At 36.4% G+C, this 19,224-nt stretch overlaps 1 protein-coding gene across 2 annotated transcripts in view; it reads left to right on the forward strand.

Annotated features, from left to right (window-relative positions):
• LOC127862421 (protein LTV1 homolog) overlaps positions 1-18,898 on the forward strand; it is a 28,248-nt gene extending 9,350 nt beyond the window's left edge. For both annotated transcript variants that reach the window (XM_052401533.1, XM_052401534.1), the window contains exons 5-10: positions 4,916-5,039; positions 5,411-5,627; positions 9,054-9,181; positions 9,706-9,901; positions 12,019-12,210; positions 15,822-18,898. In XM_052401533.1, the coding sequence (XP_052257493.1) occupies positions 4,916-5,039; positions 5,411-5,627; positions 9,054-9,181; positions 9,706-9,901; positions 12,019-12,210; positions 15,822-15,935 (971 nt within the window). In that variant the 3' untranslated portion in view covers positions 15,936-18,898. The remainder of the gene's footprint in view (positions 1-4,915; positions 5,040-5,410; positions 5,628-9,053; positions 9,182-9,705; positions 9,902-12,018; positions 12,211-15,821) is intronic.
• The last annotated feature ends 326 nt before the right edge of the window (positions 18,899-19,224 follow it).

The raw sequence follows: 19,224 nt of genomic DNA on the forward strand, positions 1-19,224 counted from the left end.
CAAACTTACAAAGGGGGTTAATTTTGTTTGTTCATTTCAAAAGTTCAGTTTGAGTTTTCTCCCTTTATCAGATTTTTTTTCCACAATGAAAACCTGGTTTTGTGACAATTTTGTCCCTTGTTTTTACTTGTTTTGTTTCATATTCTTTCAATTTTTTTCCTCATCGCTTAGCTTCCTTTTCTGGCCTTGTCTAGCGCCATTGAAACTTTAGCAACAACATTTTTTCATGTGTAGTTTTTGTTACAACATTTGTAATTGGATAGGTGGTAATATGTCGGACCAATAAAATTGACGTTTTTGAAAAACAAAACAAAGGGAGAGCACTCTTATAAACTAGTGATGCGTTAGTGTTCTTAATGACAAAAAGGCTTGAAATTCACAAAATAAGAGGGATTATAATGGGGTGTTTTCGTTCTTTTGGCAAGTATTAGACTTTTAGGTATTTAGTCACAATTTTTTTGGCCTGTCACAAGGACTGGCGATATTAGAAATTTCGCCGGACCGTAAAGAATTATTCCGGACATGACCGGCGGTCCGGCCTTTTCAGGAAGCCTGCTTGGTCAGAAGCTTTGTCCCAATGAAATCTCGGCCGAGTTCGAAACTGGCTTGTGCTGGGTCAAAAACTAGGTCACTAGGTCAAAAAAAGAAAAACCTTGTAAACACTGTAGAAGTCACATTTCATGCCCAATCTTCATGTGTCAAAATGTTTGTCTTAATGATATCTTGGTTGAGTTCAAAAGTGGTTCCGATCCGTTGAAAAACATGGCCGCCAGGGGGCGGGGCAGTTTTCCTTATTTGGCTATAGAGAAACCTTGTAAATACTCTAGAAGTCACAATTTTTGCCCAATCATCATGAAAATTGGTCAAAACTTTGGTTCAATTGATGTCTCGGACGAGTTCTAAAATGGTCGAAATCGTTGAAAAAACATGGCCGCCAGTGGGCCGGGCATTTTTCTCTATATGTATATAGTTGCAGTTTTCGCTATTTGGCTATAGAGAAACCTTGTTAACACTCTAGAAGTCACAATTTTTGCCCAATTATCATGAAAGTTGGTCAAACATTGGTTTTATTGATATCTCGGAGGAGTTTGAAAATGGTCAGGATTGGTGAAAAAACATGGCCGCCAGCGGGTGGGGCATTTTTCTCTATATGTAGATAGTTAAAACATGTGAACACAGTAGAAGTCACATTTTTGGCCCAATTTTCAGGAAATTTGCTCAGAACATTTGTTTCCTTGATATGAGAGTTGAGTTAAAAAATGGTTCCGGTCAGTTGAATAACATGGCTGCTGTGAGGGGGGCAGTTTTCACATTATGCCCCCCCCCCCCTTTCGAAGAAGAGGGGGTATATTGTTTTGCTCATGTCGGTCCGTCCGTCCACCAGGCGGTTCCCGGATGATAACTCAAAAGCGCTTATGCCAAGGATCATGAAACTTGAGAGGTACATTGATCATGACTCGCAGATGACCCCTATTGATTTTGAGGTCACTAGGTCAAAGGTCAAGGTCACGATGACCCGAAATAGTAAAATGGTTTCCGGATGATAACTCAAGAACACTTATGCCTATGATCATGAAACTTCATAGATACATTGATCATGACTCGCAAATGACCCCTATTGATTTTCAGGTCACTAGGTCAAAGGTCAAGATCACGGTGACCCAAAGCAGTAAAATGGTTTCTGGATGATAACTAAAGAACACTTATGCCTACTACGATCATGAAACTTCATAGATACATTGATCATGACTCGCAGATAACCCCTATTGATTTTTAGGTCAAAGGTCAAGGTCACGATGACCCGAAATAGTAAAATGGTTTCCGGATGATAACTCAAGAAAGCTTAGGCCTAGGATCATGAAACTTCATATGTACATTGATCATATCTCGTAGATGACCCCTATTGATTTTCAGGTCACTAGGTCAAAGGTCAAGGTCACAATGACCCGAAATAGTAAAATTGTTTCCGGATGATAACTCAAGAACGCTTAGGCCTAGGATCATGAAAATTCATAGGTACATTGATCATGACTCGTAGATGACCCCTATAGATTTTCAGGTCACTAGGTCAAAGGTCAAGGTGACCCGAAATAGTAAAATGGTTTCCAGATGATAACTCAAGAACGCTTATGCCTAGGATCATGAAACTTCATAGGTGCATTGATCATGACTCGAAGATGACCCCTATTGATTTTCAGGTCACTAGGTCAAAGGTCAAGGTCACGGTGACCTGAAATAGTAAAATGGTTTCTGGATGATAACTCAAGAACGCTTATGCCTAGGTTCATGAAACTTCCTAGGTATATTGATCATGACTTGCAGATGACCCTTATTGATTATCAGGTCACTAGGTCAAAGGTCAAGGTCACAGTGCCAAAAATGTATTCACACAATGGCTGTCAAGGTCACGGTGACTCAACTTAGAAAAATGGTTTCCGGATGATAACTCAAGAATGCTTACGCCTAGGATCATGAAACTTCATAGATACATTGATCATGACTCGCAGATGAAATAAAAAATGATGAAACTTAACCAGGATGTTTGTCTGGACAATATCTAGGTCAAGTTTGACATTAGGTAAAGATTGAATGAACCGACTCCTCTCAGGTGAGCGAACTAGGGCCATCTTGGTCCTCTTGTTTCCTAATTCAATGAGACCCAGAATGGTGAAAAAAACACTGCCACAGGCTAATCTGGGATGACACTAAACACAAGCATTTAGCCTAGTTGTCTTAGAATGCTGCTCAAATGTGTCTGTGCACAGCCATTTATAAAGTACTGGAAAACAGCACTTGTTCAATTGGGAAAAACTTCAAATGTCCACAAAAATCTAAATTGAAAGTTTCCCCAAACATTTTTTTTTTAATTTTGTTTTATGAATAAAACGCAACATTAATTTCCCTATTTAGCTCCATGGCTTTAACCTAAGTAAATATAATATTGACAATTTTACAACACCTAGTTATCAATTTTTACGTATTTGGGAGCAAAATAAATCAAATGCTCCAATTTCCCAAACTGACGACTTCACTACACGAAATTTCCTAATTTCATTTTTTTATTAGCCGGATTTTTTTCGAAAAAATCTCGGCTTATAGATTGATGTTGTCGGGCGGGCGGGGGGGCGGGCGGGCGGGGTGGCGGCGTGCTCGAAAATGTTAAAGTTCTTATTTCATGGTATAACTTTGGTATGCTTGGACCTAGAGTCTTCAAACTTGACATGAAGGTTGGCCAGGATTAACAGATTAACAGGTCATTTCAAGGTCATTCATTTGAAGGTCAAGGTCACTGTGACCTTCAATATAAAAAATGTTAAAGTTCTTATAACTTTGGTATGCTTGGACCTAGAGTCTTGAAACTTGACATGAAGGTTGGCCATAACTAGTTAGTAACCACTGGTCATTTCAAGGTCATTCATTTGAAGGTCAAGGTCACTGTGACCTTGAATGTAAAAATGTTAAAGTTCTTATTTCATGGTATAACTTTGGTATGCTTGGACCTAGAGTCTTCAAACTTGACATGAAGGTTGGCCAGGATTAACAGATGACCACTGGTCATTTCAAGGTCATTCATTTGAAGGTGAAGGTCACTGTGACCTTCAATATGAAAATGTTAAAGTTGTTATAACTTTGGTATGCTTGGACCTAGAGTCTTGAAACTTGACATGAAGGTTGGCCAGAACTAGTAAGTAACCACTGGACATTTCAAGGTCATTCATTTGAAGGTCAAGGTCACTGTGACCTTGAATGTAAAAATGTTAAAGTTGTTAAAACTTTGGTATGCTTGGACCTAGAGTCTTGAAACTTGACATGAAGGTTGGCCATAACTAGTTAGTAACCACTGGTCATTTCAAGGTCATTCATTTGAAGGTCAAGGTCACTGTGACCTTGAATGTAAAAATGTTAAAGTTCTTATTTCATGTTATAACTTTGGTATGCTTGTACCTAGAGTCTTCAAACTTGAAATAAAGATTGGCCAGTACTAGAAGATGACCACTGGTCATTTCAATGTCATTCATTTGAAGGTCAAGGTCACTGTGACCTTAAATGTTAAAATGTTAAAATTGTTATAACTTTGGTATGCTTGGACATAGAGTCTTCAAACTTGACATGAAGGTTTGCAAGCACACTTAGATGACCACTGGTCATTTCAAGGTCATTCATTCTAAGGTCAAGGTCACTGTGACCTTGAATGTAAAAATGTTAAAGTTCTTATAACTTTGGTAGGTAAAAATGTTAAAGTTCTTATTCCATGTTATAACTTTGGTATGCTTGTACCTAGAGTCTTCAAACTTGACATAAAGGTTGGCCAGTACTAGAAGATCACCACTGCTCATTTCAATGTCATTCATTTGAAGGTCAAGGTCACTGTGACCTTCAATGTTAAAATGTTAAAATTGTTATAACTTTGGTATGCTTGGACCTAGAATCTCAAACCTGACGTAAAGGTTTGCAAGCACACTTAGATGACCACTGGTCATTTCAAGGTCATTCATTTCAATGTCATTCATTTGAAGGTCAAGGTCACTGTGAACTTAAATGTTAAAAACATAACACAATGTTTGCTCATGCCTTGAAAAGTACTTACATTTCATTTTGACCTTTGAACAATATTTCAGTAATTTAAGTATTGCATTGACAAAAACACGAAAGGTACTTTCCTGTCATTTAAATAAAAAATCCGGCTTCAATGCGGTCATCTCCGACCGCGGAACTCTTGTTGCTAATTGTTCCTCATTACCTGTACTTTTCCCGTTTGGGTAAAAAAAATTGCTGGTGTATCATATTCCTCATTTCAACTTGAATAGAGCCTAGGAGTGATGAAAGGTATGTTTTCACTGTTATTTTTTCACTACATTCTAGGTCCAATGATTGCAAGTATTTTTTCATTGTTATTTTTTTCACTGGATTGTAGGTCCCAGACCTGACTGGGACCCGGACATAGTGGAGGCACTGGATGATGACTTTGATTTCGAAGATCCGGACAATCAGTTGGAGGATGATTTCATCCAGATGGCTAATACAGGGGACATGCAGCAGTAAGTGTAGTCATGTATATTTGCTGATTTTATGCTATTTAGTCTACCATCAACACCCCATGCTACAATTCTTTGACACAGTCATAAATGTCACCTTACCTTTCATTTGACCCTCACCTGATGTGGTCAATAACTCACAATGAACATTTTGGTGAAAAAAGAATCAATTTGATTGTCTTTGATTGAAACAATCAATTTTTTTTCAAAATGCTTAAATGTGAATCATACATAAAATATTTTGTGTTTGAGTTAAGAACTTAAAACAATGTTTATGTTTCTGATTCAGCAATATCTATTTGAAATCAAATGTAACCAGGAATGTAAAGTTCATGTGCCATTATATTGTGTACAATATGAACTTTGTATTACAGGGATGGTGATGAAGGGAGTGACCTTGAGAATGTCAGTGACCTTGACAGTGATGCTGAACCAATGTCAGACAATGATGACTTTGATGGAGCCTACAAGTATGGGGACAAAATGTTCATGGACGAGGAAACAAAGTCACGGTTCACAAACTACTCAATGTCCTCGAGTGTGATTCGAAGAAACGAAGGACTCACCTTGTTAGATGATCGCTTTGAAAAGGTAAAGGTTTTTCTTCTAAGATTTCAGAACTTTTTTTGAAATTTGGTTTCCAAAGGGGGACCGGACCAATTCCCAATCGAAAAAAGTTTTTCCCGAATGTGACCTAAAAATGCCCAATTGAAGGTCCCCCCCCCCCCCAAAAAAAAAATTTGTTCAATGAATCTAAACATGTTAATTATTTCTAAGTCCAGCCCTATAAGTTCAATCTTAGAAAATATCATTGTGAAATCACTTTTATTATCAATTTCAAAGTATTTGTATGCATAAAATCAACAACATTAATTTCCTATATTTTGTCAAAAGAATGCGTTATTTCCCAATTCAATGGGACTCCGCCCCATTCCCACAATTGTATATAAAAAAACACTGGATTTGAAAAGGTAAAGGTGTTATTTCTCAGATTTGTTAGCCTGTTTTTAAATAACAAGTCTTGCCTGTGTTTTGGTCACTTAAAATTAAATTACTTGAATCCTCACATAACAATGACATCATGGTAGTTGTTTAAAGTTGTGTTCACCAATGTGCTCTATTTGATCAGTTAAGATCTATATCAGATTACACAGTGTTTTTATGTCCCCCACTATAGTAGTGGGGGACATATTGTTTTTGCCCTGTCTGTTGGTCTGTCTGTTGGTCTGTTGGTCTGTCTGTTGTTCTGTCTGTTTGCGCCAACTTTAACATTTTGCAATAACTTTTGCTATATTGAAGATAGCAACTTCATATTTGGCATGCATGTGTATCTCATGAAGCTGCACATTTTGAGTGGTGAAAGGTCAAGGTCAAGGTCATCCTTCAAGGTCAGAGGTCAAATATATGTGGCCAAAATCGCTCATTTTATGAATACTTTTGCAATATTGAAGATAGCAACTTTATATTTGGCATGCATGTGTATCTCATGGAGCTGCACATTTTGAGTGGTGAAAGGTCAAGGTCAAGGTCATCCTTCAAGGTCAGAGGTCAATTATATGTGGCCAAAATTGCTCATTTTATGAATACTTTTGCAATATTGAAGATAGCAACTTGATATTTGGCATGCATGTGCATCTCATGGAGCTGCTCATTTTGAGTGGTGAAAGGTCAAGGTCAAGGTCATCCTTCAAGGTCAGAGGTCAAATATATGTGGCCCAAATCGCTTATTTTATTAATACTTTTGCAATATTGAAGATAGCAACTTGATATTTGGCATGCACGTGTATCTCATGGAGCTGCACATTTTGAGTGGTGAAATGTCAAGGTCATCCTTCACAAGGTCAAGGTCATCCTACAAGGTCAAACATCATATAGGGGGACATGGTGTTTCACAAACACATCTTGTTTTCATTCAAAATTGGGTCCAGTAATCGGTAAAAGTATATATTTTTCCAAAATGGGACCTAAAAAATGCCTTTTGGAAAGTTTAAAAAAAGAACAAGTCTTATTTTTAGATCTCAATATTTTGTTCGTCTCCCATCCATTTAAGTTCAACCTTAGTAAATATAATGCTGAAAACACTTGTATACTCATTTTTGAAGCATTTTTTAGCAAAACAACAACACAAATTAACCAATACTAGTCAAAAAGCCGCAAATTTTCCTAATTCAAAGGGACCCGGCCCCATTCCGAAAATGATGAAAAAAATAAAATAAAAGTATGATGATTCATTGTTAATAAATAATAAGAATGTTTTAGATATGTTCAAGGACTTGTTTACAGTAAGTGTAAAAGTATCGTCAGTTTTGTTAGCAGCGATAACAATTTGTACCTTTACCACTTAGATATTTTCACACATTTGTAGTCCGTCAGAAAAATACATTTAATAAAAGACCTTTCTTACTAGTATCAAGTTTTTAAGGCTTCATCTGCAAACCTTAGATACTGGTGAGCAGCAAACAGCATTAAACCTGAACAAAATGCAGGTTACTTGCAGGCTGTTCTGGTTTTATTATGTTTGCACATAACCATTTTCACTTTGCTTCTGAGTGGGAAAGGGTTATGTCAATGAGTAAGACTTCAGGCTTGTGCACTGCATAAAAACTGCTCATTACTTTAACTGTTTGGAACATATTTATTGCCTAACTAACATAACTGTGCAATAGTTTATACCTAAACAAAATTGACTGGTTGCCATGTTAGTCCATATAAACGGACTCCCAGAGCCTTTGATAATTTTTGCTATGGCGGCTCTAGCAGTCCATATGCACCCCTTCATAAACATGGGTGCAGTTCAGCGCAGCGAATCCGTGCGCTTCACTAAACAGACGTCGTTCGAGACAAATTGAGGAAAATAATGAATAAACTTCATAAACATGTTAAATTTACTTGAATGGCAACCTACGGATAATATCCTTTGCATGCACCCTATAAAAACACGACGATGTTTCAACACACTTTTCTCGCTGACATGTTAATGTTTAAATTTGAAACAGTGTATTCTGTATCGAATACCACATTGTTATCGACTTTATAGGCTGGAGCACATAACCCAACGTGCAAAATATTGGTGTACTGCGACCTAACCAATATTGGGTCAATTTTCCAAAATGGCTGATACAGCGTACAAAGCAAAACCTAAGTCAATAAAATCAATAATTTTGCTTTAATGGTACCATTTAGATAAGTTTAAGGTTTAAATAGGTTAACTTTAATAAGTTCTTGCAGTTTCAGTGTTCCTTAACCCTTGCATTGTTGATAATAATTTGCACCCATGGACAAGAGGGAGCGCATTGCAACTCGAAGCAGCCCATTGGGCTATAAAGCTTAGAGTTGCATTATTGCAACAAGTTGCCATGTAAGTTTTTTTTAATTAAAAAATGAAATAAACTAGTTTATACAATTCAACAATACAAGGCATAGTAGTATGGTCATAGTATTTTGATATAAGAATCCAGATGGAATCTTTAAGTTTATTAAGTCTCTCCTCAGTAGTTTCTTGATGGCTTCTCCTTCAAATTTCTTATGAAAAAAAAGAGTTTCAATTGCTTTTGATACCATCTGCAGTTGCCAGAAGGCATATTAGGATTGGCTTGTCTGTTCGTTCCTTTGTTTGTTTGCGCATTCTTCTGTTCATATGAATTTCACCCCAAATAACACGTTTCTTGTAACAGAAGAAACTCTTGCTAAAAGCTTTTATACTTAACCCTTTAACCCATAAGAAGCAAAGTGAAAACGGCTTTTGCAACCAGCATAAAACTAGAACAGCCTGCTAGCAACTCGCAGTCTGTTCAGGTTTTATGCTGTTTGCTGCCCATAGGAACTAATACGGCTAACAACCTGTTCTGTAATCACACTCCTGGTGTTAAAGTCTTGCATCTGTTTGCTGAGTATGATGATTCAGAGATAGGAGCTCTAGACAATTGCTTGATCTATATACTAATCAAGTGTTTAGTTGAACCCTACCAGGGGGGTATGGGTTTTTTACTCATACCTACATGTGTTACAATCTTTCAGCTGTTTGCTGAGTATGATGATGCAGAGATAGGAGCTCTAGACCAGGAGGAGATAGACGGCAACCTTAGGTCTGGTAGCAAGGTGCTAGACTCTATCCTGGAGGAATTTGAGCGGAAACAGAATCTCAAGTAGGTTTACAGTTTTTTGGCCTTGCTCTGCGAAGACAGTGCTTAATGTATCTGTGTAAAGCGTAGTCCCAGATAAACCTATGCAGTCTGCACAGACTAATCAGGCATGATACTTTCCGCTTTTATTGTATTTTTTGTTTAAATGAAGTCTCTTCATAAAGGATATTCACTTAAGGCGGAAATGCTGTCCCTGGTGAGCCCTTGCAGACTGCACAGGCTAATCTGGGACGACACTTGTCGCACATGCATTAAACCCTGATTTTCTAAATTTTTCAAAAATTGTTTCAATATAATTTCAGTACACATCAAAATGTATAAGTTGGTTGCCGGTTTAAATCAATATTCTTGTCATGCTTTGTTTGAAAATGAAGCTGGGTTTTCTGAGTACACGGCTCATGTATATACTGAAGTTTTGTGAAATGTATGGCTCTTACTCAGACGATTTTACAGTTATTTAAAAAACACAAGTAGATTTCCAAATTGAGCCTTTGTAATTTAGCAATTGATTGAATACCACTTCTCAGGAAGTTGAAGGAGGTGGTTGACGAGAGGGAGGCTGAAGAATCTGTTGCTGTAGAAACGGATGAGTCATCGGAGGAGTCGGACACAGAGCTGGTAACGCTAGAGGTGAAGCCAGAGGAGAGGTGGGACTGTGAGTCAATCCTTTCCACGTACTCCAACCTCTACAACCATCCCCGTCTGATCTCCGAGCCTGCTAAGGTAATCACGGGCGTGTGGATACAGCAAATGACTCAACTCATAGCTCGTGCCTCTAAGTTACACATTTGAATGCCTTTATAGTCTCACTGAAAAATGAAATTTAAGATCTTTACCACTAGATGCATGTATATAAGGCTTCATTTCCAACCCTTAGGTATCGTAGGGCAGCAAACACCATAAAACCTGAGCAGACTGCAGGTTGCCTGTAGGCTGTTTAATCATCAAAGTTTGTGTTAATTTTATTGAATTACAGATATGTTTAGTTTAATTGTAATTGTACTGGATCACTGTTTTATGTCCTGATTACTATAGTGAACTTAATACTCCTTAACACTCTATATTCTGATATCTTGAACAATGGATATCTTAGTCATTTCAACTCCCAATGCATTTAAGGTAAAAAAGTTCAGCTATAAAAAAGAGATTTTAGGTGAACCCAAGTTGTTCGGGGTATTTTACTCCAATTAAATAGACGCAGAATCACAGCTCTGTATTGTAATTTCTTTCCTGAGGAGTGACATTTAAGAGTCTGAGGGTGAGACTTTTGTGTTGGTTTTGTTCAGTTGTTTATGCGAGCAGCCTGTATTCAACTGCCTCAGTGCTGATTATGCAACTGAATTTGATTGACAACTGGCATTGTTAAGGTAGCATGTGCAATGTCAAGCAGATGAGATTTTACTGTTTAACTTAAGTGCAAAAAGTGTTATTACATGTGATGTGATAACAAGATTTGCCAGATATGGCTGTGTGTAAAATTGGCTTCAATATCATTTGTATTCATTTTGTGCTGTTGATAAAAAAACACCATAAAATCAACAGTATATATATGTTTCAAAAATTTCTAAAATGTACATTGCACATGATGTAAAACAAAGACAGATGATGACATTAAAGTCATTTGAAGATGCTTGTCTAAGGAACCACTGTTGTGTTGAATTGTCAACAGAAAATTAATGAAAAATGTATTGAGTTGTGGCAGAGGAAAAGAAATAACACAGACAGACAGCTGAATGACTACACAGTCATATAAAGATGCTTGTCTAAGGAACCACTGAAGTGTTAAATTATTAGCAGTAAATTTAGAAATATTTATATTATCTTGTATTCTGACCACAAAAAAAGAAACTGTGTATTTTACAAACACACATGATGTATAACACAGACAGCTGAATGACTGCACAGTCATATAAAGATGCTTGTCTAAGGAACCCCTGAAGTGTTTAAATTATTAGCAGTAAATTTAGAAATATTAATATTATCTTGTATTCTGACCACAAAAAAGAAACTGTGTATTTTACAAACACACATGATGTATAACACAGACAGCTGAATGACTGCACAGTCATATAAAGATGCTTGTCTAAGGAACCACTGAAGTGTTAAATTATTAACAAATAATTTACAAATATTTATATTATCATGAGTATTTACCAAAAAGAAATTGCAAAATTTACAAACACACATGAAGTTACATCCCAAAAAAATTAATCACTTCACAGTTACGTGAAGATGTTTGTCCCAACCTGTACATGACTGCTAGGGTGTTGAGCTACTGTGGTCAGTCTCACAGTGTTGTTTTTTCATCATTTTGCAAATGGATCTGGGTCCCTTTGGATTGGTAAAAAATTGCGACGTTTTGACTAAAATTAGGAAATTAGTGTTGTTGTTTAGCAAACAAATGCTTCAAAATTGAGAACAGAAATGTTTTAAACATTATATTTACTTAGGTTTGACTTATAGAGCTAGATGGTATCTTGATGTATAGATCTAAAAATTCTGTCCAAGAACTTTAACCTAGGTTAAAGTTTTAGGTTAAAGTTTTGCAATATTAAATAACTTTTGCAATATTGAAGATAGCAACTTGATATTTGGCATGCATGTGTATCTCATGGAGCTGCACATTTTAAGTGGTGAAAGGTCAAGGTCATCCTTCAAGGTCAAAGGTAAAAAAAATTAAAAAAAGTGGCACATTAGGGGGCATTGTGTTTTTGACAAACACATCCCTTGTTTTTCCATTGGAAATCGAGCCAAATATCCATCCTCAAATGTGAATGAAATAACAACACTGGTCTTAGCTATAGGCATGTTCCTATCAAGCATTTCCTGCATTATTTCAGGTAAAAAATCGTGAGATCAAACTCAAGCATGGTATCCCTGAAGACTCTATAGCGACCCGAGGGTTGACTGTAGATGAAATAAACCAGTTGAATCGCAAAGACCCGATGGACAAAGTGAGCACCTACAGGCCAAAAGATGAGACAGCTGAGGAACGGGCTGAGAGGAAGAGGGCAGTGAAGGAGGAACGCAGGGTACGTATGAGCCTGTGTCTGGGAAATCTGGGCTTAATACGTTTGCAGTCCACACAGGCTAACCAGGGATTACACTTTTCTACTTAACTGGATTTTCGCTAAGAAGAGAATACGTTTAATCTAAAAAATCCCTGATTAGCTTGTGCGGACTGCAGAGGCTAACCTAGGATGACACTACTGACTAGTACTACTCGCATGCATTAAGCCAAGTTTTCCCATAACATGGCTCATGAAATATCCAACCACCCCATTCCCTGGCCTTAAAGAAGAGGGGATGCTGTATACTGGATTCACCAAGGATGTTTGTTTTCTGAATTGTTGGAATCTTGTTACATATCTGTCACTTAGATTAAGTAGTTTGGAGTCCCTATTGATCAGCTGTCATTGTTGGAAAGATTACAGTTTTTTTAGCCCATTTTGGGGAAAAGTAGTCTAGTCATATTGGGATTTATGTTAATCAATTAAATGGCAAAATTGGGACTTTTTTATTGACAAAATGGACATAATTGGGATTTTTGTATAAATGTTTGATTACACATCAGGCCTTTACCTGGCCATTATTGGAAAAAATGGAATTTGCACAAAGTTATTGTTATATACGTTGTTACATGTTTAAGAAATAAAATTGAGATATGATAATCATTAGATACTTCTTTCTATAAAGAAAAAAAGGGATATTTTTTACAATTTCGGTATGGGATCAGGCCCGTTTGTTTAGGATTGGGTCCATTTTACGGCCTTGTTTAAATAGCAGAAAAAAACTGCACCAAGCCATGTTTTGTTTGTCTAAATAATCGACAATAACAATATATAACAATATAGGTGGAAAAGAACTTGTAAATATAGGAATATTTATTTATATGAAATAGAAAAACGCACATGATGTATAACACAGACAGCTGATGACTACACAGTCATTTGAAGATGCTTGTCTAAGGAACCACTGATGTGTTGAATTGTTAAGGGAACATTTAGAAATATTAAATTATTTTGAGTTTTGCCAATTATAAAGAGACAATATATTTAACAATTGCACATGATGTAAAACACAGACAGCTGATGACATCAAAGTCATTTGAAGATGCTTGTCTAAGGAACCACTGATTTGCTGGATGTCGCATGACATACTTATATATATATATATAAATTGAGGTATAGTCTTTTGAAGATCTGAAGAGAACATGGACAAAATAAGGCAACAAGCATTGTTCTCATTGGCTCTCATTGGCCCACTCTCCAGCATGCACTGTAAATTAGTTTAGAATTCTGAAGTACAGACCTTGGCATGCGAGCGAGGCCTCTACCTAGCATTCAGCAAATTAGACAAGTGCCAACAACATTAAAATTGGCTGAAGAGATTCGTATTTGCCTATAACTTTGTGTAACCACTTTTTATGTGATTTGCTCTTTTCTGTCTATATGTCTTTCCATTGGTTATTTATTATGAGCTTAACTCAGAATAACAGCTGGGGTGATGAAATTGTGTGCCTTTCTAATAAAACATATTTGAACTGAAATTAGCCTCACTATGGAAAAATGAGGCTAAATGCATGTGCCTAAAGTGTGGTCCCAGATTAGCCTTTTCAGTCCCCACAGGCTAATCAGGTACGACACTTTCCTCTTTTATGGCATTGTTCATATTTGTGGAAAGTTGTAAAGTGTCCCTGTTAAATTAAGTCTGCAGTCTGCACAGGCTTTCCCACAGCGAGGTCAATTTTATGATAAGGGTGCATGTTTAGTTACCAACACAGTGCAGATGCCTGTCTAAGGGACCAATGATGTGTCGACAAAATAAGGAGGATTCATCTTGAAACTTTTCTGACAATATGTGGTAATCTCTTGCATGAAGAAAACAAACGCATGATGTATAACACAGACAGCTGATGACATCAAAGTCATATGAAGATGCTTGTCTAAGGAACCACTGATGTGTTGATTTATTTACAGAACATTTAAATATTTGTCTTGATTTCTGTCAATAAGAAATAATAATTTATAGTATTCAAATATACCTGATGTATAAGGTAGACAATAAATTACTACACATTGATTTGAACATGCTTGTCTGAGAAACCACTGATATGTTGAAACTTGACACAAAAGCTGTGGTTTGATGTATTTTTAACTGTAATTTCATTAATGAAAGGAATTTTCTTTATAGTTGGTCATTAACACTTTTGTGTCTGCTCCATATCTTCTATCCCCTTTGACATATTTTAATGCAACTTGCATTATACATGTATGTTGAGACAATGTGCAGAAGGAATGAGCCAGTCACACATGCCCAAGGTCAAGGATATGCTTCCAAGGTCTAAAGTTTGTATGCCCCTGGATTGATAGAGCGGGGGTATATTGTTTTTGTTCTGTCTGTCTGTCATTCTGTCCCAAAACTTTAACCTTGGTTAAACTTTTGCAATATTGAACATACCAACTTGATATTTACCATGCATGTGTATCTCATGTAGCTGCTCATTTTGAGTGGTGAAAAGTCAAGGTCAAAGTCATTCTTCAAGGTCGAAGGTCAAATAGCATTGTATTTTTATGTCCCCCACAACTATAGTGGGGGACTTATGTCCCCCACCACTATAGTGAGGGACATATTGTTTTTGCCCTGTCTGTTGGTTTGTGTGTTTGTTTGTTTGCCCCAACTTTAACATTTGCAATAACTGTTGCAATATTCAAGATAGCAACTTAATATATGGCATGCATGTGTATCTCATGGAGCTGCACATTTTGAGTGGTGAAAGGTCAAGGTCATCCTTCAAGGTCAAATATATGGGTCAAAATCGCTCATTTAATGAATACTTTTGCAATATTGAAGATAGCAACTTGATATTTTGCATGCATGTGTATCTCATGGAGCTGCACATTTTGAGTGGTGAAAGGTCAAGGTCATCCTTCAAGGTAAAATATATAGCTTCAAAGCGGCGCAAAATGGACATAGTGTTTCTGACAAACACATTTCTTGTTGTCTCTTGTCCAAATCTCTGAACCCATTTAAGAATTTTACCGAAACTTTGCTACAATGTTTAGATAATTGCGACAATGGGTCTCAATGGGTCAGTCTTGCGTAAGCAGGATTGTAAAGGTCATATTTTAAGGTCAAATGTTTGCACTCATTTCAGTTTCCATGTCATAACTCAATTACCTTTTGAAGGATTTTCATGAAACTTCACTGACATGGTATGGTCATTTACCCTTGAGCAAGTTTATATTATTTATGAGTCTCTATTGAAGTGCTTGGTCCGAATATTGAATACTGATTGCAGGATCTTCATGAAATATGGCCACCATGTTTTGGTCAATAAGACAATATGCATAAGTGATGAGCAATAATTCCTTTTTCCTAATGTCAAGGTCATTCTTCAAGGTCAAAAGTTAGAGCCTTATTTGTATCCAGTTTATATCTCCTATACCTATTGAAGGATTATCTTGAAACTTGGCTACAATGTTGAGTTCACTGGGACAATGTGCAGAAAGCAAAAGTCTCATGTTTGCTCAAAACCAAGGTCACCAGTTTAAGGTAAAAAAAATCTTGGCAGGGATATAGCTGTCTCTTTGACTGCTTTGTTTGTAGAGAGTTTGACGTAAAAAACAATATTATTTTGCAGGAAAGAAGACAAGAAAAGAAACTAAACAAGAAAGCCTTTACCAAGGAGAAGATTAGACAGGATAGAGAACTCATCAATGTAAATATGAACTTGAAAGGCATTAAAATTGTGTGAAAACTGTCAAGTGTGCTGAATCTGTATTTCATTGACATGGTGAACATTGGAGGGCTTAAAATATTGAATGTGGAAATCAATATTTAGTCTTTAATGCTGTTATATAAATGTTACTGAATGGGAGATAAATGCAGTGATGCATCTTAAAGAGTGCATATGTAACTTCTTTACATAATAATAATACTACACATATGGTCTGTGTAACTAAGCAATATCATGTGATAATAATAGTTATACCCCCACAAACGAAGCTTAGGGGGGTATATAGGAGTGAACTTGTCGGTCGGTCGGTATTAAGTGTCTGCTCTCTAAATCAAGTAGTTTTCATCCGATCTTCACCAAACTTGGTCAGAAGTTGTATCTACATGATGTCTAGGCCAAGTTCGAACATGGGCCTTGCCGGGTAAAAAACAAGGTCAGGGGGTCACTTAGTGCGTTTTAAACATTCAGCATGTTGTCCGCTCTCTTATTCAAGTAGTTTTCATCCGATCTTCACCAAACTTGGTCAGAAAGTGTATCTAGATGATCTTAAGGCCAAGTTCGAACATGGGCCTTGTCGGGTCAAAAACTAGGTAATGGGGTCACTTAGTGTGTTTCTTAACATTCAGCATGGTCTCCTCTTTCTTATTCAAGTAGTTTTCATCCGATTTTCACCAAACTTGGTCAGTAGTTTTATCTAGATGATCTGAAGGCCAAGTTCGAACATGGGCCATGCCAGATCAAAAACTAGGTCACATGGTCACTTTGTACGTTTTACACATTGAGGATGGTGTCCGCTCTCTATTTCAAGTAGTTTAAATCCGATCTTCACCACACTTGGTCAGAAGTTGTAACTAGATGATGTGTAGGTCAAGTTCGAACATGGGCCATGCCGGGTCAAAAACTAGGTCATTGGGTCACTTAGTGTGTTTTAAACCTCGCCATGTTGTTCCCTCTCTAATTCAAGTAGTTTTTATCCAATCTTCACCAAAATTGGTCAGAAGTTGTATCTTGATAATGTCTAGGGCAAGCTTGAATATGGGTCATGCCAGGTCATAAACAAGGTCACGGGGTCACTTAGTGCGTTTTAAGCATCACAATGTTGTCCGCTCTCTAATTCAGGTAGTTTTCATCCAATCTTCACCAAACTTGGTCAGAAGTTGTATCTAGATGATGTCTAGGTCAAGTTTGAATATGGATCATGCCGGGTCAAAAACTAGGTCACGGGGTCTTAGTGCGTTTTAAACCTCACCATGTTGTCCGCTCTCTAATTCAAGTAGTTCTCATCCAATCCTCACCAAACTTGGTCACAAGTTTTATCTAAATGGTCTCTAGGACAAGTTTGAATATGGGCCATTCCGGGCCAAAAACTAGGTCACGGGGTCACTTAGTGCGTTTTTAACATTCAGCATGGTGTCCGCTCTCTAATTCAAGTAGTTTACATCCGATCTTCACCAAACTTGGTCAGAAGTTTTATGGAGATAATCTTAAGGCCAAGATAGAACATGGGCCTTTCTGGGTCAAAAACTGGGTCAAGGGGTTACTTAGTGCGTTTTAAAAATTTAGCATGGTGTCCGCTGTTTTTTTGTGAAGACGACATGCAAAATATTATGTGTCAATGCGGCATGTGGGAGTATTCGTCACGTCTGTGACAAAGCTCTATTTTTCTCTGAATTATTATAAGATATTTCAAATGTAGAGTTAATAGTAGTTTTATTGTATGACTTAAAATAAATGCAAGCTGATGATAATGAAACAAAAAACATGTGCCCATTGATTGGTTTTAATTATACTATCAATAACAAGAGGGCCATGATTGCCATTGATTGCTCACCTGAGATTGACAAGATTGTGCAGCTTCTAAATGCACAACATATTGAATGTGGCTCTGTCATGCAGACTTAAAACATTAGAAGTCCTGTGTACAAATTAAAAGCTTCTGGTTCTGAATAGAGGGTAAATGTGTCTTTCTGTAAAATAAGTTATATTGTTAATGTAGACGATACCTACAGAGACTTCTATACAGTTTATTCAACATCCATCTGGTGCTTTCAGAGAAGTTAATTGAAGAAAAATGTTAAAATGGAAAGACATCATGTTAATTGGCCATGGACTTAATCCTGTTCAAAGCCTTATTTACCAATCCATTCTTAGACTGGAATATAGAATGGATAAACCCTTTACCACTTAGATACGTACTTCCACCTACTTTTAGTCCCCTAGAAAGTAAAATATAATAAAAGACCTTTCTTACTAAATTCAAGTTTTTAAGGCTTCATTTCCAACTAGTACTGATGAGCAGAAAACAGCATAAAACTTGAACAGAATAAGAGTTACTTGCAGGCTGTTCTGGTTTTATGCTGTTTGCCATTTTCACTTTGCTTCTGAGTGGGAAAGGGAACCAAGATTATGTGCTCAGCATAAAAATATGACAAACTAAAAATGTTGCATACGTCATAAATAAATTATTATAAATGAAGATTTGTTTAAATAGAGCTGTTGAAGTTCTTGCCATATTAAACCATATTATACTATTACAGCAATACAGTTTAAAGAATATTCTTTATTATTAGACTTATATCTAAGCATTGTTTGGTGAATAATGACCTATGTGACTATAAAAAAGCATCATCAAACAATCTTCAGGAAGTTATTTATTGCTTTAGCGTAAATTTTGTTTGTAATTGCTAAATTTTATTATTGCTTTACAAATTCATTTGGAGATAATGTTTTGAAATAGTCTGTTACTAACCATGTACTAGTATGACATAATTGTTGTAATAAACAAGTTTGTTTCTTCTAAATGGGCATGGTTTATGTCTCGTTATGCATTACAGTGTGGCAGAGCCTGTTTGATTACATTATTTATTTGACATTTTATAATGTTTAAAATAATGTGCATACTTGTATGTGAATGTACATTCTGTTATAACTGAAATCATTTGTTAAGCCGATATTTTTGAAATAAAAATGATTGAAGTTTAGGTTTTTGATGCTGTTTAATTTATAACAATGTCCTATAGGTGAGCTTTTGTGATAACTCTTTAACTTGTAAAAACTTACCAAAACAACACGATTCAAAAGTGTGATCACACATTGTCATAGCGCTGACATTTTTCTCAAATTGATTCATGAATTAATGTAGGCAACATGCCTTGTTTCTACATTTTATTACTTTGTATATTGAATTACAAGTGAATTAAAATGGGCCGGGTAATGTTTTGTTAAGTTAATTATGTATTAATTTGTTAATGAATATACAACTATTTTTAAGTGAAATACTTAATAAGTGGCCACGATAGAACTGAAG

Source organism: Dreissena polymorpha, chromosome 16 (assembly GCF_020536995.1).
Source record: "Dreissena polymorpha isolate Duluth1 chromosome 16, UMN_Dpol_1.0, whole genome shotgun sequence".
Taxonomy (NCBI): Eukaryota; Metazoa; Mollusca; class Bivalvia; order Myida; family Dreissenidae; genus Dreissena; species Dreissena polymorpha.